This window comes from Mya arenaria, chromosome 14, assembly GCF_026914265.1.
Source record: "Mya arenaria isolate MELC-2E11 chromosome 14, ASM2691426v1".
NCBI classification, from domain to species: Eukaryota; Metazoa; Mollusca; class Bivalvia; order Myida; family Myidae; genus Mya; species Mya arenaria.
In genome coordinates, this window is record NC_069135.1 from 47,827,075 (window position 1) to 47,850,551 (window position 23,477).

The 23,477-nt window shown below is 37.2% G+C and overlaps 5 protein-coding genes across 6 annotated transcripts; 2 read left to right on the forward strand and 3 right to left on the reverse strand.

Annotated features, from left to right (window-relative positions):
* Window positions 1-244: 244 nt before the first annotated feature.
* Window positions 245-960, reverse strand: LOC128218277 (caveolin-1-like). Its single transcript, XM_052925909.1, has 2 exons — window positions 901-960; window positions 245-568 (listed from the first exon to the last, which is right to left on the reverse strand). Exons 1-2 carry the CDS (start codon window positions 958-960, stop codon window positions 245-247), a joined length of 384 nt encoding a protein of 127 aa, XP_052781869.1.
* A 2,638-nt stretch (window positions 961-3,598) lies between these two features.
* LOC128218257 (caveolin-1-like) lies at window positions 3,599-4,750 on the forward strand. Its single transcript, XM_052925872.1, has 2 exons — window positions 3,599-3,658; window positions 4,427-4,750. Exons 1-2 carry the CDS (start codon window positions 3,599-3,601, stop codon window positions 4,748-4,750), a joined length of 384 nt encoding a protein of 127 aa, XP_052781832.1.
* Window positions 4,751-5,619: 869 nt separating this feature from the next.
* Window positions 5,620-14,002, forward strand: LOC128217657 (caveolin-1-like). Of its 2 annotated transcripts, none has more exons than XM_052924947.1 (2): window positions 5,620-5,784; window positions 12,646-14,002. In XM_052924947.1, exons 1-2 carry the CDS (start codon window positions 5,725-5,727, stop codon window positions 12,967-12,969), a joined length of 384 nt encoding a protein of 127 aa, XP_052780907.1. In that variant the 5' UTR covers window positions 5,620-5,724; the 3' UTR covers window positions 12,970-14,002. The 2 variants fall into 2 exon arrangements, with proteins under 2 accessions (XP_052780907.1, XP_052780908.1); XM_052924948.1 differs by lacking the exon at window positions 5,620-5,784 and adding an exon at window positions 7,343-7,564.
* A 2,677-nt stretch (window positions 14,003-16,679) lies between these two features.
* Window positions 16,680-17,965, reverse strand: LOC128218320 (caveolin-3-like). The gene is made up of 2 exons (XM_052925971.1): window positions 17,906-17,965; window positions 16,680-17,003 (listed from the first exon to the last, which is right to left on the reverse strand). The coding sequence occupies exons 1-2, from the start codon at window positions 17,963-17,965 to the stop codon at window positions 16,680-16,682; spliced, it is 384 nt and encodes a 127-aa protein (XP_052781931.1).
* Window positions 17,966-21,523: 3,558 nt separating this feature from the next.
* LOC128218240 (caveolin-3-like) lies at window positions 21,524-22,569 on the reverse strand. Its single transcript, XM_052925851.1, has 2 exons — window positions 22,485-22,569; window positions 21,524-22,108 (listed from the first exon to the last, which is right to left on the reverse strand). The coding sequence occupies exons 1-2, from the start codon at window positions 22,542-22,544 to the stop codon at window positions 21,785-21,787; spliced, it is 384 nt and encodes a 127-aa protein (XP_052781811.1). The 5' UTR covers window positions 22,545-22,569; the 3' UTR covers window positions 21,524-21,784.
* Between the last annotated feature and the right edge of the window lie 908 nt (window positions 22,570-23,477).

Here is a 23,477-nt window from a genome sequence, read left to right on the forward strand (position 1 = left end):
TCATGATAGTCCTTTCCAGATTTAAGCTTGTTTTCCATGCGGCTTTATTTTTAAAAGTCCACACATCTTTTTTTTTAAATGTCCACACACCCATAAGTCTTGGTCGATCTTTTACCGTCATAGAAAACACATGATCTTGTCATTAGTAAGAATAAGTGTCAGTGCAATAAGCGGGTACGAGTACGCGTACCGGTCACAAGTCGGGTGTGAAAGACTGATCAAGATGAAAGCGTCCCTGGTGCGTTTATTTCTTGAAGTTCTTGAAGCACGCTCCAAAGGCTTCACAGCATGGTTCACAGCAGCACTGGGTACAGGTCTTCATTAGCTTGATGCAGACAGCACAGTTGAGCTCGCAGTACTTGAGAGATGGGGTGATGAACCAGACGTGATAGAAGGCGATCTCGGCGAAGGCACAGCCCCACTCGGCGGCGATACAGATACCACAGAGGAGGGTTGAGATCTTGTAGCAGAGTCCCAGCCAGCAGTTAAAGCAGGTGTAGGCGAGCTTCCAGACGCAGTCAATGGCGTGGGCACCCTCGGGCTCTCCTAGAACATCCTCGAAACAGACCTGTGGAAGACATTTTGTGAAATTACAAAATATGATCGAGGAAAACAAAATACAATTAATTACTAATGTTTTTTTAAATTAAATATTATTTGTCAACTCTCTACTTAAACATAAATACTTTTTTTTCAATCTTGTGTATTGTCATTCTATTAAAGATAAATACTCGAATGGACGAAAGTCCCAAACTTGTCTAAATTGTGAACGTATAGATGTTTTGTTTCATGTTTTAAGTTTTTCTTCAAATTAATATAAAAAAAACCTGCAAATTTAAGACTTTAATAATCAAATGACACCTGAATAAGCTTGAAAAAGTTTGAAGATAATTAACGTACCTTAATGTGGTCATTGAGATTGTTGGGATCTCTGTTCACCAAATCCAAAGCGTCAGCCATTTTGATGGTTGGTTGTGTGTTTCGTACGACCTGCAACTACTGCGACTAGAAAGGGAATGACCAGTTCTCCTGGCTGACCACAAGTTATACCTATTGTTGTTTTCGCAATCGCTATGGAACTGTGTCCAGTGGCAACACATAATGCCTGACCATTTGGTGAATTAGCCGATAGGTTTAAGGCCAACGATCAGCTAATGTTGGACAATTGGTTGTTGTTACTCCTCTGGGCATTGGGTGTAATTATGAATAAATAATAAACCAATTGTTGGCACATGGCACATGCACCATTGTTATTAAGACAAAGATGGACATTGACTTGAATCGTGGCATCTTTCTGTTTGGCAATATACAGGTCGAAAGTATAGAGATGTTCAGACATTTGTAAAAATGATATTATTATAAGATATAAATTATAGGTCCGTCATTATTATTATTATTATTATTATTATTATTATTATTATTATTATTATTATCATCATTATCATTATCATTATTATTATTATTATTATTATTATTATTGTTATTGTTATTATTATTATTATTATTATTATTATCATTATTATTATTATTATTATTATTATTATTATTATTATTATTATCATTATTATTATTATTATTATTATTATTATTATTATTATTATTATATCAATGGCACGAGACCCCAACATTTTGAAATTATATTATCGGTCTTAAACAGGAAGAATTATTTTTATATCGGCTTAAAGTTTGTTACTCCTTTTCGTATTGTTATCGCATACTTTACAATCCGTTCTCATTGTTAACGAAATATCCATTCAAGAATTGATAAAACAAGATCGGACAAATCATTGTCAAATTAGAGGATATTATGAGTTTACATAATTTTGACAATAAATATTATACTTATTTAGGATCTTACACTTGCAATTAGACAAAATAGAATACCTTATTCATGATTTTTAGATTCGACTTTCTTTTATCATTTTGACCTCCGCGTTTTCCAAAGAAAAGAAATGCACTTTTATTATACCTTCAGTTGTATTAAATTATTATTCTAATGATTGATAGTATCATTGAAAGTCATTCAAGCTCCGAGTTCCTATACAGTATTTTAACTGTTACTTAAGTAACGTATATCAGTTTATATATTTTACAAGTCACTAAGTCACTCTAGCTGGCACGATGTTGCACGAGAGTGTGGTCTTCTTCTATTGTGGGGGGGGGACCGGAGTATCCGGAGAAAACCGAAAACCTACTTGCCCGGCTTGGTGACCACTAGCCAAGCTCACATGCGTCCAGGCCGGGAATCGAACCCGGTCGCCTTAGTGAGAAGCTAGTGCGCCAACCACTGCGCTAACCGGACAACCGACCTAACGTAATAGTAACGTATATTGACATAGATGTCCGCATATATACTAGAATCTCCACACATTTCCACTCATTCACAATGACGTAGATATCCCCTAAAATGAGTTTTGATAAAACATTGATATACCATTATATAAATGCATATATTCCATTTTAAATCTACTTGTCAATGAGTACATCCCTGGGGTCTCCCATATTTCACAACCATGGGTCCTGGGCAACAATGTAAGAGCCATAGGCAGAATTTTGTGGAAACGGGGCATCCAGCTGATGCACATTTTGAAGAATAATAGGTCCCAAGGAATTGGACTCAATGAATCACTGATACTGTAATCAGTAGTTATAGTATTGTCATCATTCAAACGTGTTTACGTACATCTTGAATATGTTAAAACTTATTTAATGCCAACTAAATGTATTTAACATTTTTAATTACGCCAATCTGCCATTTCTTGTAATAAAATATCACCCACGCACTACTATTGCATAGAAGGTCCTAACGACAATACCGTAGTATTTAAAAAAAAAATGTGTAAGAAAAGAGGTCTTCAATCTCATGGTTTCAAGTGCAGTTTTCTATTCGCCTAGCCATTTGTCGCTAGAATGAAATGTATGCTTTTTTTGTATCAGATCGTGACTTTTATGTTACTGAAGCGCTGCAATTGTGGCATATATGTTTGTGACCATGAATGTAAATAACGTTCTTAAATCAGAATAACTAGTATATTCATAAACAGTCCAAAAGAAAGGATAGAAAAATGATGCTTTACATTATAAAAATGATTGTTATTCTTACTTATTTTTTGTTAGACCGTACTTTACTGTACATTATTTTGATGTTGCATGTATTTTTTTTTTAAACTAACTGTCATTGATTAGGGTTTATGTTGTTTGTTTTTATGTTCGACCCTCTAATTTAAATGAACGAAATGTATTAGGTATTCATGCCTGTCCTGTCTTGTTTCAGGCTAACGGAGAACAACAACAAATCTTCTTAAACACCATTCAGCTTATTTTATAATTGCATTTTCATATTGAATATCCATTGTTATTTATACCAAGTTTGATTGCATTGTGATCGCTTTATTCTTAAGTCATAGCGTAAGGTTATATAGGAATAGGATTATCAGAGGACATATATATCACACGTTTATTTTTCTACAATTATGGCACTCGGACATGTATTTTCTTGACCACTGTCAACCAGGGTATAAATGTTGAAAACATTTTCGGTGGACACCACTTCCAATTCTTTGTTCACTCTGAACGCGCGGACGGAATACCATCAAACATGGCCGACAGTCTGGACCTTAGCAACAGAGATCCCAACAACCTCAATGACCACATTAAGGTATTTATTTTATTTATTTCATTCGCATTCAACCTTTGATATATACTACATATAACATAGTTCTGACTTATGTGTTATTCTACTAGTTTAAAGCTGCACTCTCACAGATTCCATTTTTACAACTTTTTTTATTTTGTGTGTTGGAAAAAGCAAATGTTTGCTTAAATATCTGAAAACTAATGATCAAAGATTGCTGACAAAAGAACAGACCGCAGAATTTCATATCTCCGTTCGAAATTTAATGTTTTATAGCTTAAACCGTTACTAACATAACATACTAGCATAAAACATAAAAAAAATAACTTAAATATAAAAATCTGCGATCTAATTTTTGTCAGCAGTCTTATATAACGGGTTTCCATGGATTTTCGCAAAGAACATTAGCTCGTTCCAAGACGAAAAAAATAAAAATAAAATTGTCAAAACGTTCAATCTGTGAGAGTGCAGCTTTAATATAAATCAGGGACACCCTCCGCCAAACATTTGAACTCAGTATATGAGACTATCAGTTTGTCGGCTTTTATAACTAAAATAGTGTAATACCATATTTACCAGAATGGGGCGATGTCAACGGTTTTAAAGATAAACAAAGATTCTATTTTATCATTATATGATACCGAAGAAATAGATGCGTTGCAGTCGATTACAATTTAAGAATGCCCGAATACACGTTTAATATGATTTTCTTGGACATACCTTCAATGCAAATCGAGCATGCCAAATGAAGCAATTTAATGTACTAACCAACACCTTATGTCTCCTCTCCAGGTCTGTTTCGAGGATGTTCTAGGAGAGCCCGAGGGTGCCCACGCCATTGACTGCGTCTGGAAGCTCTCCTACACCTGCTTTAACTGCTGGCTGGGACTCTGCTACAAGATCTCAACCCTCCTCTGTGGTATCTGTATCGCCGCCGAGTGGGGATGTGCCTTCGCCGAGATCGCCTTCTATCACGTCTGGTTCATCACCCCATCTCTCAAGTACTGCGAGCTCAACTGTGCTGTCTGCATCAAGCTAATGAAGACCTGTACCCAGTGCTGCTGTGAACCATGCTGTGAAGCCTTTGGAGCGTGCTTCAAGCACTTCAAGAAATAAACACACAAGAGACTAGGAGACTCAAGTGTTATGAAAGGTTACATATAATTTACAAGTGATAATAAATTTTAGTTGAACAAATAAACAAATACACTATTTATGCTACAGTTTGAAAAAGTGATCTATGTCTTATTAAGGCACTCAGGGAGTGAAACTGCAACATTTTAGTTGAAATTTTAGGATGCTTTCGGCTTATTCATGTTTTTACTGTAACGCTGTATGACGTCAATCGACCGAGCTTTGTGATGAGCATTGTGCATTACAATCAGCGTGGTATTACTAGTGTATATTTTATAACATAGCCAATAGCTTTATATTTATAATGATTTATTTTAATTCAAGCATACTGTGATTTATAATAGATGTTGTTGTTTTTGACCACAAAAAAACAAAACCAAACAGAAAATTATTGTTAAGTTTTACAGAATAAAATAATAATAATATATTACTGTTTGTTATTGATTTTCTCGTTTGGATTTGCATCGGAAGAGTATGCAACGTTTTAATAAGAATTATTGACGCTAGAAAGTAAAACAACACTTTTCCCTATTATATCGGTTAAACTTGGTAATGGCGTTTCAACCTGCATGAAATCAGATCGTGCCTTAATTACCCGTAACTGGTAACGAATCGTAAATACTCGTAATCTTCCGACCCTTCTCGGGAGTTTCCGTAAAGTCCGCTAGGCTCTTTAACCAGTGCCGATCTTTAACGATGACGGATTCGATCATTGAAATCAAAGTTGTTTTCCCCGTAAAGAAGCAATTCAATAAACAATGTAACGTATCCATAGCTTATCACAATAACTTGATTCATTATTCATTTGTCACTAGGACAACTCAGTACAAAACACAAGTTGTTTTAATTCTCGGGTAGTTGAGCTCATAACGTCAGGAAGGAGAGTAGGAATAAGGTGGACAACATATATTTTTTTGATATTCTGAGAAATCTAGTTTGACCATCGTTTATAAAACATGGGTGAACAAGTCGACCTGGTTAACCGTGATCCTAACAATTTGAATGATCACCTGAAGGTATTTTGCTTGTTGTATATAATTAATTAATCAACATACTATTAATGAACATATTATCACGGCATATCAGTGCATTGGTATATTTTGCGCTTAATAAATTAGAAAAAAAAGAACTAAAAGAAAAAAGTCAAAGTTTAGACACAGCTATAGATGTAACGATAGTTTGAAGTTCTTGTTAATTTTTTGTTGAAGTTTGTGTTTTTTCGAAAATTTTGATATGTAAAGTGCTTTCGAAGTAAAAAAATATATTCTGTAAGATATTCTCCTCCTTTCTGTTTTTTTCAGACGATATAATGATGATTCGTGTTAATATAATAGATAATGATAAAGTTTTAACTCAACGAGTGTATAAAATACTAAAGTGCCCTTATTTCTTTCATGTAAGTAATTGATATTTAGATTTAAGACTGATTATCTTAAAGAAGAACCGTCATCAACACGCTACACCGTGACACAAGTACTCCGGAAACGCCATCATGTTAGTGACACTAGGAACATATATGACATCCAATTACTTTTCTCTGGTTTAATGGCAACTTTGCAACAAAGACTACTGGTATACTAAAGTGAATAAGGTCCTAGCTCCATCGCTGTAAAAAGTCTGTCGAAATTCTCAAATTCAATGTTAATTTCTTGGTCATGAATGTGAAACAGTCCTCTCTGAAATACATTTTCAATTATCTTAAGAGTATACGGGTCATACATTGTTTTGTTTTTATTTCCTCGTTTTTCATTTTCAATGTTGGCTAAAGTTGAATATGCACAAATATGCAGCGAAATAATGAAACGATGTCACCTAGGTAATACCAACTTACCACAAGAAATGGACTAAGATCTTTATTGAACGGGACCTGATGTAGGGCTAAGATTCAGACTTACTAGAGAGGCAGGAACTTACTAAGACTCAGGCAATACACGCATAAGCACATTTCGTTCAAGATAATCGCCATAATGTGCCGAGCGACGGTTTTGCTATCTTCCGTGTTTGGTTTTACATCTGGGACCAAATAACAAAACATCCTCCCAGATTACATGCTTACATAAATACATATATTAACAAAACAAATAAACACTAAAATAAAACATGAAGTTTATTTCTTTCACGTTTCAGAGACATTCACCAACTGATTTATACACATACATACTCTGCATAATCTTAATAACTCTGTCCATTTCTATGAGTTGTGTAGATTGTTTTATGAGAAACATTTATGTGATGAAAACTAAATGCGGGCACCGAGATAACGCGCTTCCATTCCATTGGTTTTACGTTGTCATGGTGTTAATTACTTCTTTATTGAACCAATTGAGTTTCTGCCACTGCCAACGTTTTTATTACCCGTAACGAACGATTTCCATGCAAGAATCGCAAAAAAAACTGTATTCCGACCATTCTCGGTAGTTTCCGTAAAGTCCGCTAGGCTCTGTTAACATTGCCGAACTTTAACGACGGTCTGGACCGAAGTTCTCTGATACCCGGGACATTGAAATTGTATTTTGTCGTAAAGAAGCAATTAAATAAACAATAGAACGTATCCGTAGCTTGGCAAGATAACTCGATTCATTATTCATTTGTCACTAGAATGACTCAGTACAAAACACAAGCTCTTTGAATCTCGGGTAGTTGAGCTCATAACGCCAGATTGGTTCAACCTGGACCGTTGAAAAGGAATTATATATTTATAGTTGGAAATCAGTAAAAGCAAATTTTGAAAAACAGTCTGAAAGTATGGCTGACCTCAATAATCGTGATCCTAACAGTCTGAATGACCATATTAAGGTATTGTGCGTGTTGTATTGTTGGTTGGTTGCTTTCATAGGACTAGTGTGTATGTTTTCTTAGAATTTTCCTTGTGCTTTTGAAACTGAAACAAAATGCCAGACTTAAATAAAGATCTCTGCTTTAGCACATACATAGCTAAGTCGCTTCGTGAAGTTCTGTTCTATGCCTAGATATGGCTTTGAAATTGCCATTTCTTTGGTATTTAAATGTGTCGACATATGTTATAGTTACGGCGCGCACAAGCCGAATTAATAAGATTCTGCAGTGTGTATAATACAACGTGTGTGTGTGTCTGTGTATAATACAACGTGTGTGTATGTCTGTGTATAATACAACGTGTGTATGTCTTTGTATAATACAACGTGTGTGTGTCTTTGTATAATACAACGTGTGTATGTCTTTGTATAATACAACGTGTGTATGTCTGTGTATAATACAACGTGTGTATGTCTGTGTATAATACAACGTGTGTGTGTGTCTTTGTATAATACAGCGTGTGTATGTCTTTGTATAATACAACGTGTGTATGTCTGTGTATAATACAACGTGTGTGTGTCTGTGTATAATACAGCGTGTGCATGTCTTTGTATAATACAACGTGTGTATGTCTGTGTATAATACAACGTGTGTGTGTCTGTGTATAATACAGCGTGTGTATGTCTTTGTATAATACAACGTGTGTGTGTCAGTGTATAATACAACGTGTGTATGTCAGTGTATAATGCAACGTGTGTATGTCAGTGTATAATACAACATGTGTGTGTCAGTGTATAATACAGCGTGTGTATGTCTGTGTATAATGCAGCGTGTGTATGTCTGTGTATAATACAGCGTGTGTATGTCTGTGTATAATGCAGCGTGTGTGTGTCTGTGTATAATACAGCGTGTGTATGTCTGTGTATAATACAACGTGTGTATGTCTGTGTATAATACAGCGTGTGTGTGTCTGTGTATAATACAGCGTGTGTATGTCTGTGTATAATACAGCGTGTGTATGTCTGTGTATAATACAGCGTGTGTATGTCTGTGTATAATACAGCGTGTGTATGTCTGTGTATAATGCAGCGTGTGTGTGTCTGTGTATAATACAGCGTGTGTATGTCTGTGTATAATACAGCGTGTGTATGTCTGTGTATAATACAGCGTGTGTGTGTCTGTGTATAATACAGCATGTGTATGTCTGTGCAGAATACAACGTGTGTACATCTGTGTATAATACAGCGTGTGTATTTCTGTGTATAATACAACGTGTGTATGTCTTTGTATAAAATAGCGTGGGTATGTCTGTGTATAATACAGCGTGTGTATGTCTGTGTATAATGCAGCGTGTGTATGTCTGTGTATAATACAGCGTGTGTATGTCTGTGTATAATACAGCGTGTGTATGTCTGTGTATAATGCAGCGTGTGTATGTCTGTGTATAATACAGCGAGTGCATGTCTGTGTATAATGCAGCGTGTGTATGTCTGTGTATAATCCAGCGTGTGTATGTTTGTGTATAATACAGCGTGTGTATGTCTGTGTATACTAGTAATACAGCGTGTGTATGTCTGTGTATAATGCAGCGTGTGTATGTCTGTGTATAATGCAGCGTGTGTGTGTCTGTGTATAATACAGCGTGTGTATGTCTGTGTATAATGCAGCGTGTGTATGTCTGTGTATAATACAGCGTGTGTATGTATGTCTATTATTATGCAGCGTGTGTATGTCTGTGTATAATACAGCGTGTGTATGTCTGTGTATAATACAGCGTTTCTACGTCTGTGTATAATACAGCGTGTGTATGTCTGTGTATAATACAGCGTGTCTACGTCTGTGTATAATACAACATGTGCATGTTTGTGTAAAATACAGCGTGTCTACGTCTGTGTATAATACAGCGTGTGTATTTTTGTGTATAATACAGCGTGTGTATGTCTGTGTATAATACAACGTGTGTGTGTCTGTGTATAATACAGCGTGGGTATGTCTGTGTATAATGCAGCGTGTGTATGTCTGAGTATAATACAGCGAGTGCATGTCTGTGTATAATACAGCGTGTGTATGTCTGTGTATAATACCGCGTGTGTACGTCTGTGTATAACGCAGCTTGTGTATGTCAGCATATAATACAACGTGTGTATGTCTGTGTATAAAACAGCTTGTGTATGTCAGCGTATAATACAGCGTGTTTATGTCTGTGTATAATACAACGTGTGTATGTCTGTGTTTAATACAGCTAGTGTTTGTCTGTGTATAATACAGCGTGTGTATGTCTGTGTTTAATACAGCTAGTGTTTGTCTGTGTATAATACAGCGTGTTTATGTCTGTGTATAATACAACGTGTGTATGTCTGTGTTTAATACAGTTAGTGTTTGTCTGTGTATAATACAGCGTGTGTATGTCTATGTTTAATACAGCTATTGTTTGTCTGTGTATAATACAGCGTGTTTATGTCTGTTTATAATACAGCGTGTGTATGTCTGTATCATTTTAATCACGACGGTTGCGGGTGAGGTAAAAATGTTGTACCATGTTGTCAAGGACAACGTCCAATAAAAAGCGTGCGGTCATGCCCTATTTATTTGCTGCCGTTCCGATATTGGAGTAAATGTGTAGACGATAACAAAGAAAACACCCCCTAACATGCTACTACGCTTTGATAATGTGTAGAAATCACCAAGAAGAAAATGTCCACCCTTCTACGTTCAATCTCATAGCCAGTGTTTATGACGCATGTTTTCCAAGCATATGTTTTTTACATGTATATCATGTTGTATTGATTGTAATGATGTGAAACTATTTCTTAATTAGGGTCCGTTATATAGGGGTCATCTTATTTTTGTAATGGTAGCAAAGCAAAATGGCAATCTGCATTAGACATGTACGCTTCATTTCACATAAGTCAGTATTTATAAGGTGTCCAATGTACAGCTATGTGAATTGTATTATTTAAGCAAATCGTCAATGTCCTAATGAAATGACGAGCGTATTTTTCATAGAGTATCTTAAGGTAGCGCACCCCAAATGGGCATCATTTGAAACTATGAAAAAACTTTAATGTATATCATTTCCTGGTTTCAAAAACAACATTTAAAAGAAATTTACCGTCAAATAACGATTTTATTTAAATTTGAATTACCCTACTCACAATTTCAGAATTTTTGAATAAACGACATCACCAAAGACAAAAAAACTTTATTCCATTTATTTTTCAACATTTTAGTAAAAATTTGGTATAAGAGTAACAAAAAAAATATTTGCTTTCAGAAATAATACATTAGTAATCACATCATCAACAAACATAATCAAACTGTACTGAAGTAGCATAGTATAGTATTACAAATTTAATACACTGTTTTGACGCATTTAAATTGGAACCTTGACGTTTAAAAGCAAAATCAACAAGTTCTTGAAGTACTCATGACCTGGCCCGTATTATTAATTAACTTTAACCTTTTTTGAACATTATGCCAAAAAACAGAACGTTTTACTGTCTCGTTTCAAAAACTAAGGGCTTGCCATTCACAACCACCTGTTTCAGCCGGGACTGCAAATAAGAATATCTTCAATGAAGCTAATGTACAGTCAAACCCCGTTAGCTCGAATTCACTTGGCTCGAATTCCTGGTTGGCTCGAACTGAATGTTAAGGTCCAATTTCTTTACACTGAACGTATATAATCATTCCCGTTTAGCTCGATTATTCCAAGGCTCGAGGTATTTACACCGGTCCCTTGAAGTTATAGCCATCAGGGTTCGACTGTATATGTGTAAAAAGTAAATTAATATGCTTTTATTATAGTTTTAAATGAAAATATTGTATACAATTCTGATTTTTTTATCTAATGAAAAAAGAAAAGAAAAGAAAGAAAAATATTTGTGCATCTGGATGGATTCGAACCGCTATCATGAAACCCTCAAATGAGTTGTAGTCCTGTGCTTGGGTTTTCGAAGTTTTCATTAAGGCTGTGCTACTTAAGTTTGATTCATGGAACATATTTCAGATATCGAACTGGACTGGAGCATTGCCAAACTGGTGTTATAAAAAATGAATGCCAATTCATTTAAATATGGATATAACGGCATGCATCCCAGGAATGTTGCTGTGCCTGGGTAATTATCAAAGACAATATGTTTGCATGTTACTACGAAACGAAACCAATACATCAATTAATAATTCAGAGACTTGCGTTGTTGCATGACAGAAGTACGGCTCATCTTTCACAAATCTACCCGACAGTGAATCTTCACTTACCACCGGCTTGGTAAATTGTTACGTAAATCTTTACGTGGCATTGCCTTCGCAGTAGCGCTCTTGATTTAAATTTACTAACAATAAGTTTATAAAAAAGAGCAAGCCATTTAATCTAATTATGAGAGTTTCAAGGTGAAACCTGTGATCTTACAGCAAGAAGGCTACACAGTTTTTCCAAGACTTAAATCCAGGTATTCGCATAGCTTTGGTGTCGTTATCACCGTTGCCGTCATTGACGTCGTTATCGCCGTTGCCGTCATTGACGTCGTTATCGCCGTTGCCGTCATTGACGTCGTTATCACCGTTACCGTCATTGACGTCGTTACCAGCGTTGCCGTCATTGACGTCGTTATCACCGTTACCGTCATTGACGTCGTTATCAGCGTTGCCGTCATTGACGTCGTTATCAGCGTTGCCGTCATTGACGTCGTTATCAGCGTTGCCGTCAATGACGTCGTTATCACCGTTGCCGTCATTGACGTCGTTATCACCGTTGCCGTCGTAACCATCGTCGACAGTTACAGTTACATATATGTTATAACTCATACAACAAATGAAACTTGGTACACATGTTACCAGAGACAATACGCACATGTTACCAGAGACAACACGCACATGTTACCAGAGACAATACGCACATGTTCATCTCGACCTGTAACTTTGGCATCTATAATTTTAAAGTTATTCCCAGTTTCGACCGAAAAACAACAGACAAACGTTGACGCTCTTGTCAGATATACATATCTTTTTCTCTTCAACCGGAGATAGAATTCCTGAAGAAATCGAAGAAATCACAATTATAAGAATGCTATAAATAACAAGAAGTAATCATTTCATTTCAGGTGCAGTTCGAAGATGTTCTTGCAGAGCCTGAAGGTGCGCGGTCTATCGATTGTGTCTGGAAGCTGGCCTTCACCTGCTTCAACTGCTGGATGAACCTGTGTTACAAGTTGTCTACGCTTCTCTGTGGCATCTGCATCGCTGCGGAGTGGGGCTGTCAATTCGCGGAGGTCGCCTTCTACCACATCTGGTTCATCACGCCCATGCTCCGTATGTTTGAAATTAACTGCAGTGTTCTCCGAAAGGTCTGCGCCACCTGTACAGGGTGCTGTATCGAGCCGTGCTGTGAATCGTGTGGAAGGATCTTTAAATCTTTCGAAAAATAAGAGTAAGACAGAACAGCTTAGTTCCAATTGTTTCCAAGCTCCACTCTTGATCTTGATGTGTGATTACATGTATATGACTATTCTGTTAATTGTATTTCATTTTAATCAGGGTTTTAACTAAATACCTCGTTTTTAAGGTATTCAAGCTATCTTAATCTCAGCATAAAGTGTTAAGTAGGTATGCAGCCATATACTAGAAACTGGTTTGAAACAGTTATAGATATAACATAATTATATATGAACAAGTATAATCATATTTTTTATAGTACAATGCAATTGTTGTACTGCAGCCTCGGTGTGTAAAATAGTTTTTGAAAGCCATTGACTTAGTTTCTAAGTTGTAAGTTCTGTCAAGTTTGATATCTATAAATATGAGGTTGTAAGTTCAGTGAAGTTTGATATCTATATAATATATGAGGTTGTAAGTTCTGTGAAGTTTGATATCTATATATATGAGACGAATGATTGAAGCATATCTGTGATATTGTGGCAGTAACACACACACTGACGTCTACATCAGACTCCTACATAGCAATGTAAGCCAGCGGTAAGCATGACTAATGTGCAATGCTTGGTCCTGGTATTGGCGTTGCGGAATCTTGCAGAATTTCGTTAAGCCATCTAACTAACACTCAATCTCTGTCAATCTTACAGTTAAAATACTGACGTACAATAGTAAGACTTTTCGCATCTCGAACTAAGTTTTGACGTTCTAAGATAGCCTCACATACAAATACAATTAGTTTCAGTAGTAATTAAGTCAACCTTATCAAATCCGTCCAAACATATATTTGATATAGTTCTTCTACGTGTTTTATCTTCAGTAGATTCAGTAATTTATGTATATAGAAAATTAATCCTTATCACTGTTAATATTTGAAAGTATCTAAATGTATGATTGAATATATCCTTTCCCCAATGTATTGGACTACGCCTGACTATGTATTGGACTACGCCTGACTATGTATTGGACTACGCCTGACTATGTGTTGGTTGTTATATCTTGTATAGTGCAATAAAGGTTATTCTATAACTATTGTAAGTTCTTTTTATACGCTTAATGTTTATGGCGATTTACTATCGTACATGTACATACTGCTTGTAAATATGCACCTGGGAATAACTTTTCATCTGGGTGCAAATGATTACCTGAGAGAAACTGTTCACTTGAGAGCAACTGTTCCCCTCAAAGCAACTGTTCCCATGAGAGCAACTGTTCCCCTCAAAGCAACTGTTCCCATGAGAGCAACTGTTCCCCTCAAAGCAACTGTTCCCATGAGAGCAACTGTTCCCCTCAAAGCAACTGTTCCCATGAGAGCAACTGTTCCCCTCAAAGCAACTGTTCCCATGAGAGCAACTGTTCCCCTCAAAGCAACTGTTCCCATGAGAGCAACTGTTCCTATGAGAGCAACTGTTCCCATGAGAGCAACTGTTCCCCTCAAAGCAACTGTTCCCATGAGAGCAACTGTTCCCATGAGAGCAACTGTTCCCCTCAAAGCAACTGTTCCCATGAGAGCAACTGTTCCCTTGAGAGCAACTGTTCCCATGGTACGAACTGTTCCCGTGAGAGCAACTGTTCCCCTCAGAGCAACTGTTCCCACGAGAGCAACTGTTCTGAGAGCTTTTCCACTGAAAGCAACAGTTCTCTTTTGCATACAACACTACATAAACAGCCTCAGTTTGGTACAGTCATGTTAGGCGCAACACTACCACCCAGTGGCTGACTATATACAGTCGAACCCCGTTGGCTCGAACTCTTAGGGACCGGCGAAAATACCTCGAGCCTCGAAAAATTCGAGCCAAGCGGGAGTGCTTACTTTCAGAATAAAGAAATCGATCATTTACACTCAGTTCGAGCCAGTGAGGAATTCGAGCCAACGGTGTTCAACTGTAAATGAATACTATTAGCTCGCAACACATGCTGTAAAGAACAAACCCTGATCCTGATATTGCAATAGAGTTCGACACGTCTTGTATAATTATAACTGTGTATATATGTGTTGTCGTTTTGTTTGCGTTCCTTTCTTTTTTTTTCTTTTCCCACGTATCACAATCAGCAGTACTTGATGGAAACTGCATTGAAGTGAATTGAATGGCCTGCTCAAGCGGTAATTCATTTTGTTGTTCTTTACCGCATACAGTGTATTAGCTTTGATGTATTTGATTATCCCGAAATACCAAAAATACATAACAACACTGTTGACGAAGTACATGTCGATTTTTAACTAACTAGCTTTTAACAATATATACGTTCTGGCACTGAAGTCAGTTGGAAAATGACTATAAATTCTTGAAACATTAGAAAGGCAATCAATACGATGCTTAAATAATGATTCAAATTAAACACGCATGGAAGCGAAACAGCACAACTAGAAGCAGATTCCAGCCTTACAGCCCAGCTAATTAAAAAGTTCCGCATAGGAACAAAACAATAGAAGCAAAATAGTCTTCCAGTACCTGATAACCGCCACCATGAAGGAATACAATAGGCTTAAATACAAGAACTATAACGGAAACCAATGCACTACAGTATGTCTCCATCGCGTTAAACGTCAAACACGTGAACATGCGTACAAACACATGTATAATACGCACAGGACGTTAGGAACAATAAACAAATATGACTATTTTTTTGTTGTTGTTTTTTTGTCAACAGATACATTTGTAAAAACAGCATCATTAACATGTAATAACGTATCACAGGTTTGTTAATATGATCATTCGTTAGGTTGAATGCATGTACAGTGTCTCAATACAGTCGAACTCCGTTGGCTCGAACTCCCAGGGGCGGCGAAAATACCTCGAGCCAAGCGGAAAAATCGAGCAATGGAAATGCTTATTTTCAGTATATAGAAATCGGTCCTCTACATCCGGTTCGAGCCAAGCAAGTTCGAGTTAACGGGGTTCGATTATACACAGAGTGATTTACGGGTCACATAGTGGAACATAGAATAAGACTTATGGAAACCTCACATGTCCTCAATGTTGTGCCCCAAACACAGACACTCCTATTCTACCAGTCTTTATCCCGCCATGTATGTACACAGAATCATTTGAGTTCGCCCATCGTCACGTATATTACACATGAAGGAGATTGCGCGCCGATGTCATTTAACATACATACAAGCAAAAGAATGGTACACATCTTTTAATATCACAATAAGGCAACAGTAATGCACTAGTCAATTGTAACCACGGCCCCTCTAGGTCCGGGGAATAGCGGGGACTTTGACTTTCGGTCCAGCCAAGCCCGGGTAAAAAGCCCACCAAATGCCCCCGAACCCCAGGGACCCTAAGTAAGGCACATTCCCCGCTATATTTGGCGCGAATACAAAACCACCGCATTCACCCGGCACTGCGGGGCCACCGGAAAGGTAAAAACACGGCCCATTTCACCGGCTATCCCCGATATACCCCCGGACCTTGGGGGCCGTGGTTACAAATGACTGGTGCATAAGCCGGTACTGAATGTTACTCGTTTACATAAAAAACTTACTAAAAACACATTCATCATAAAGACAGGTGTAAAGAAAATGAAAACTAGACTGTTATTTTACCTATTATTATATCTAAGAATTATTAACAACACAATTCTTTATAATGAAGACCGTTTTCACAAAACTAGGTCATATTACTACGCGTGCGTCAACGTTCTAATCACATCAAGAAAATATGCGCAGAAGGAAGCAGGGCGTCTCTGAATGGATCGTTCACTTTTTAAACTGATGGAAGAGCATGCCACAGGCCATACAGACCGGCTCCATGCAGCAGCCGATGCACTGTTGCCAGATCTTCTTGAGACAGCCGCAGTTCAGGTCCATCATCTTGAAGCAAGGTGTGAAATACCAGACATGGTAGAATGAGACCTCGGCAAACTGGCAGCCCCATTGTGCGGCGATACAGATACCACAGAGGAGTGTGGAGATCTTGTAGCAAAGACCCTTCCACAGGTTGAAGCAGGTGTAGGACAGCTTCCATACACAGTCGATACTGTGTGTGCCCTCGGGTTCAGCCAACACATCCTCGAATTGACACTGAAAATAAACATAACATTGCTTATTTTTGTTTGAATAGCTGTGATTTTTTTAACTGTATAATAAATTACAACACATTGCATTAACACCCTACCTTAAATTTTGAATATATATGTATCGAACTCCTAGGGACCGGCGAAAATACCTCGAGCCTCAAAACATTCGAGCGAAGCGGCAATGCTTACTTTCAGTATAAAGAAATCGGTCATTTACATTCAGTTCGAGCTAGTGAGGAATTCAAGCCAAGCGAGTTCGAGCTAACGGGGTTCAACTGTAGTTGAATGAAACATGAATCCCATACAGGTTTATAACCTTAAAGTGTCACTCGTATTCAAAATCAATATATACAAATGCATTACAAACATACTTTTTGAGTGAAAAACCTATTAACTATTTTCAAAAAATGCATTTATAGAAAATATTAGTTACTGATAACAAGATTTTAACCATGTATTTAATGGCTGAAAACACACAAATATTAAATGATTGGTGAGTGCTAAAAGATCTACAGTGATCAACTATTGTCCCATAAGGTAGAAATACCGTGTCTTCTGCACCTTTCCGTGCAAGTAAACACTGTATCCTTCATAAGAACCATTGTTTTCGATATTTATGCACCCTTTTCGGTATATTAAAACTATTGTATTAATTGTGGTAAATCTTTTTTGGGAGTAAGAGTTTGCATCTTTGGTTTAAACAGTATTTTTTTATAACAAATACACATTTACATCATACACATATGATATATAAAATTGCTGAGAAAGCCATTGGCTTGTATGAAACCTCTTTTCTACAATGCAATTAATAACCTTTTCTCTTGTTATTATTTGCAAAATTGGGAATAAATAACTATATGTATATCAAACGTATAAACATGTGTAAAATCGTCAAGGTTTACGTACCGAAAGATGGTCGTTGATGTTGTTAGGGTCCCTATTAACCAGGTCTAGTGCGTCGGCCATAGTTCTTGGTTTGGTGCTTCTCCTTCACACAAAATCCTTCGACTGATGCGCAGGGTCCGGGGATGCTCGTATTTAAGCGGGGACATCTGTTTGCAAAGGCAATGTATGACATTGTCTAACGTGTGATCTTTGTTTGCTATTTAGCTTTGATTTGTGTCAAATGATTTTTACATGGTTCAACATATTTGATTGCTTAAGTTATGAAGGCAAAGTAAATTTGTATAGGTATAATTGGTATGTTTCTATTCACTTTGTTTTAAACCAAATTTCAACTGTTGACTTAACCTTAAATAAACAATGAATTGAACGTTAAATTTAAAGAAATATGAAAATATGAATTTCATAGTTTGGTTAATTTAACAAAAAAAATATCCAGCTAGTCAAAGATACGCGCCGGGCCTGCCTTGAAGGTCAGTGTTTTGGTACAACTTAATCTCCCTCTTAAAGATACGCGTCAGGCCTGCCTTGAAGGTCAGTGTTTGGGTACAACTTACACCTCCCTCTCAGAGATACACGCCGGGCATGCATTGAAGGTCAGTGTTTGGGTATAAATAACATCTCCCTCTCGGAGATTAGCGCCGGGCCTGCCTTGAAGGTCAGTGTTTGGGTACAAATTACATCTCCTTCTCAAAGATACGCTCCGGGCTCTGTTTTCTGCACCTTTATTTCAAATAAAACATGGTAGCCTTCATATGAACCTTTATTTTTAACATCTATTCATCCTTTTTGATATATCAAATCAATTTTTATCAATTGTGGTAAATCTTATTTAGGAGTACGAATAAGTTATATGCCTGTCTGTCTGCATTGCTGTCATTCCTCAGAAAGAAAGTTTGCGTGAAATGTCACGGTATGAAGACATGCTGACTCCTTTTCGATGAACATTGATATGGTTGATAACAATAACAAAATGTAAAACACATAACGTTTTATAACAATACATTTTAGTGAAAAAGGATGAATTAAATGAAACCCTATTTACCACTGGTATATTTTCTGCGGCTTTCCATTTTAGACTTTCTGCCATTGTGAACACTTTATATTACATCAACACTTGTGTAAAAGTATCTGTTCGTAAGCAAACATAATGTTTCTCTATAGTGAACTGATTAGCAAAGCAGCATGCACTCACTAGCTGATTCATTGGTGGGGGTGGGGGGAGGAGAAGCGTGCAAAATTGTAAAAGTTTACTTTTTATGTCAATATCATATTCATATAATAAACTGTAATAAAAACGCCCAAAAAGAACTATTTCGGACGGGTATTGTTAAAATCTTGTTTAGGGAGTACCTAGTCAAATAACCAAATAACTAGTTTTGATTTATTTTCCTACTTTTTTTCGGTTGTAATTTATAAAGAGCAAGCTAATTCGACGCTCGTAACTAGTTCTGTCAATCATAAAGCCATTATATAAGCCATGGGTCGAACAGTGTTCTGATTCTTTAAATAAAAAGTAATCATCCATAACGGCTACTTGGCAAGTCAGTTCTTTTCCGTTACGGCAACTGGGCAAGTCAGTTCTTATCCGTTACGGCAACTGGGCAAGTCAGTTCTTATCCGTTACAGTTACTTGGCAAGTCAGTTCTTATTCGTTACGGCAACTGGGCAAGTCAGTTCTTATCCGTTACGGCTACTTGGCAAGTCAGTTCTTATTCGTTACGGCAACTGGGCAAGTCAGTTCTTATCCGTTACAGTTACTTGCCAAGTCAGTTCTTATCCGTGACGGCTACTGGACAAGTCAGTTCTTATCCGTTACGGCTACTTGACAAGTCATGTCTTATCCGTTACGGCAACTGGACAAGTCAGTTCTTATCCGTTACAGTTACTTGGCAAGTCAGTTCTTATCCGTTACGGCTACTTGGCAAGTCAGTTATTATCCGTTACGGCTACTTGGCAAGTCAGTTCTTATCCGTTACAGTTACTTGGCAAGTCAGTTCTTATTCGTTACGGCAACTGGGCAAGTCAGTTCTTATCCGTTACGGCTACTTGGCAAGTCAGTTCTTATTCGTTACGGCAACTGGGCAAGTCAGTTCTTATCCGTTACGGCTACTTGGCAAGTCAGTTCTTATCCGTTACGGCTACTTGGCAAGTCATGTCTTATCCGTGACGGCTACTGGACAAGTCAGTTCTTATCCGTTACGGCTACTTGACAAGTCATGTCTTATCCGTTACGGCAACTGGACAAGTCAGTTCTTATCCGTTACAGTTACTTGCCAAGTCAGTTATTATTCGTTACGGCAACTGGGCAAGTCAGTTCTTATCCGTTACGGCTACTTGGCAAGTCAGTTCTTATCCGTTACAGTTACTTGGCAAGTCAGTTCTTATTCGTTACGGCAACTGGGCAAGTCAGTTCTTATCCGTTACGGCTACTTGGCAAGTCAGTTCTTATTCGTTACGGCAACTGGGCAAGTCAGTTCTTATCCGTTACAGTTACTTGGCAAGTCAGTTCTTATTCGTTACGGCAACTGGGCAAGTCAGTTCTTATCCGTTATGGCTACTTGGCAAGTCAGTTCTTATCCGTTACAGTTACTTGGCAAGTCAGTTCTTATCCGTTACGGCTACTTGGCAAGTCAGTTCTTATCCGTTACGGCTACTGGACAAGTCAGTTCTTATCCGTTACGGCTACTTGACAAGTCAGTTCTTATCCGTTACGGCTACTTGGCAAGTCATGTCTTATCCGTTACGGCTACTGGACAAGTCAGTTCTTATCCGTTACGGCTACTTGACAAGTCAGTTCCTATCCGTTACGGCTACTTGGCAAGTCATGTCTTATCCGTTACGGCTACTGGACAAGTCAGTTCTTATCCTTTACGGCTACTTTGCAAGTCAGTTCTTATCCGTTACGGCTACTTGGCAAGTCAGTTCTTATCCGTTACGGCAACTGGGCAAGTCAGTTTGTATCCGTTTCAGCAACTGGGCAAATAAGTTTATATCGGAGTACTATGTGTTATCCACTGGGCTTGTCTCTGTACATTCTGTTGTATTATTACAACAATACCATCCTTAAGAGTAACTTTGTCCATTAATGGATTTAAATTTGCACTCTCAATGATTTACCGTTTTGTCAACTTTTATTTTTGTCTTGAAATGACCCATTCGACAACTCCATGCATCTTTTGCGTTGGTATCTGAAAACCAGTGATATAAGCCTGCTGACATAAACTCAGATCGCAGTTTTTCATATTTACGCTTGAAATATAATGATTTGTGGTTAAAGGCGTACATTACGCTTTAAAAATGCATAAATTCTCCAGTTTTGAACATAAATATGATAACCTGCGATCTCAGTTTTTGTCAGCAATCTTATATCACTTGTTTCCGTGCATTTTCTAAAAAAAAATTCCTTGTTCCAAGACAAAAAAAATAAATAGAAGTTCTCAAAACGTTTAATCTGTGAGAGTGCAGCTTTAAACGGAGATTGTCAACTAATGACAAAGAGCTAAACACCATAAAGGGTAGGAGTTTTATTATAAATAACAACAGTATGTTTAAAGAATATACATACACATTAATTAAATATCACAGTATACCATGTAGAAATATCATTGCTATGTTTTACTCAATTATTCAGAAAAAATGATCAAAAGTTCCAAAAATCCCATTTGTATTTGTTTTTATTGAAGCACGATTTGCCAATCCAATTAAATATCCATCATGATATCACACACACAAAAAAAACAACGTGGACGGAATAGAAAAACACGTTACAAAAATCAGTATGAGTATCCTGGCCAGCTATGTAACAAAAGTCCCAAAGCGACATATGATGACCTTCCAAATCGGCATTCGATGTTGCGCACAATTTCAATAAACTCCTGGTTACTTCTTGAAATGATGGAAAAGTTGTCCACAGGCAACACAGCAGGGCTCGATACAGCAGCTGATACACTGGGTGTACACGTTTTTGCAGAGCCCACAGTTGATCTGGAAAAGCTTCAGGCATGGTGTCATGAACCACACGTGCGAGAAGGAGACCCCGGCGAACTCACATCCCCAATACGCCGCGATACAAATACCACAGAGGAGCGTGGAGATCTTGTAGCAGAGACCCTTCCAGCAGTTAAAGCAAGTGTATGACAGCTTCCAGACACAGTCGATGGAGTGGGTACCCTCGGGTTCAGCTAGAACATCTTCGAATTGACACTATAAAAACAAAAACAAAAATAAAGAAATGTAGTTTTGGGTTGAAATTGTTGGATCTTATTTCATCTTAAAACAAGATCCATAACAACTTAGTAAGGTCGCCTTGGTCCCCACTCGACCAATACATTTTCGCAGGAAATTAAGTACGACTCGTAGAAAATAAACGATCGTCTTTCAGCCATTCATTTAAGTCCATACGCGCATTTCTTCTTTTTGAATTAGAATGGCATTGATATGTAAAGGTGTAAAATAAATATTTTGCTATAAGCTTCATGCTTCCCTTTCTTATATTTTTCATTTTTCATGTATTTCAAGTATTATTTATATTATATTACGTGGTTCTTGTTAATGATTACGGTTATTCTATTATTATTACCTGAATGTGGCCGTTGATGCCATTAGGGTCCCTGTTGATAAGATCCAGTGCGTCAGCCATTGTTCTTTGCCTTGTTGGTATTTCTTCAGAAATAAACTTGGAACCAGAGCTGATATCCAGGCGCTATGGACGGAAGCGCTCGAGAACCCTGATTTTATATTAAGATAAATTCCCATGTAACCATGGAATTCGAGACTTTGGAAGAACCTGATTGGTAGCAATGGGGCCAAATATTTGCTATGAACACGGAGCGTGACTTTAATTAGGTTTGATATCGTTATTTGCACACTTGTTTAAAAATGAATATCATTAAGTGGCTAGTTTGCTCGTTTGTTTAACAGAAATCCTTCAATGTCAGCGATTGGATTGAATCATCTTTAAGTGATGTTTAATGATCAATTTTATTCTAATCTTGAGTTGTTTGATCAAGCCAGTAAGGTCCAATTCGCAGTAGTGTGAAATTCATTCCTGCTTCAATTACCGTATACCGAAAACAGAGATTTGATGTGTACATTTATGTGTCATTAATTGTACGGAAAACATTTGTAAAGTTAACAATCGTGTACATTAAAATCTTAAAGATGTGTTTGATATATTTAAATGAGCTGACCTTTGAACGCTGGCAATACCATGTTTTTAAAGGTTGATTCGTATATTTCGTGCGTTAATGCAGGACGAAGGCTATGACGACTTCGGATAAAATACAAAAGAGAAATCTCTAAATGGCCTTTATCGTGTTTGAAAAGGGACGGCGGATTGTTGCAACGTAGCATACCATTGATAACTGACGTCACGTTTGTCCAATCAAATTGCAACAATCAAATTATAAAAATGGCATCATAACGCCGACCGGTTCGTACTTAATGAACATCAGTTATCTCAATATCACAAAAATACTCAAGTCAAATATCAATCTCAGTCTCAACTCGTTTTATCAAATTACAGCACCATATGATTCAAAATGATAATTGTTTTACCCTTTTTAAAATCGCA

Bases quoted from the DNA above. Each gene is read 5' to 3' on its own strand.
- LOC128218240 (XM_052925851.1), bottom strand. From the start codon at position 22,544: ATGGCTGACGCACTGGATCTTATCAACAGGGACCCTAATGGCATCAAC. The intron at 22,109-22,484 runs GTAATAATAATA...TTGTTTTTATAG, and splicing joins GCATCAACGGCCACATTCAG to TGTCAATTCGAAGATGTTCT.
- LOC128217657 (XM_052924947.1), top strand. From the start codon at position 5,725: ATGGGTGAACAAGTCGACCTGGTTAACCGTGATCCTAACAATTTGAAT. The intron at 5,785-12,645 runs GTATTTTGCTTG...ATTTCATTTCAG, and splicing joins ATTTGAATGATCACCTGAAG to GTGCAGTTCGAAGATGTTCT.
- LOC128218257 (XM_052925872.1), top strand. From the start codon at position 3,599: ATGGCCGACAGTCTGGACCTTAGCAACAGAGATCCCAACAACCTCAAT. The intron at 3,659-4,426 runs GTATTTATTTTA...TCTCCTCTCCAG, and splicing joins ACCTCAATGACCACATTAAG to GTCTGTTTCGAGGATGTTCT.
- LOC128218277 (XM_052925909.1), bottom strand. From the start codon at position 960: ATGGCTGACGCTTTGGATTTGGTGAACAGAGATCCCAACAATCTCAAT. The intron at 569-900 runs GTACGTTAATTA...TGTCTTCCACAG, and splicing joins ATCTCAATGACCACATTAAG to GTCTGTTTCGAGGATGTTCT.
- LOC128218320 (XM_052925971.1), bottom strand. From the start codon at position 17,965: ATGGCCGACGCACTAGACCTGGTTAATAGGGACCCTAACAACATCAAC. The intron at 17,004-17,905 runs GTACGTAAACCT...GTTTATTTTCAG, and splicing joins ACATCAACGACCATCTTTCG to TGTCAATTCGAGGATGTGTT.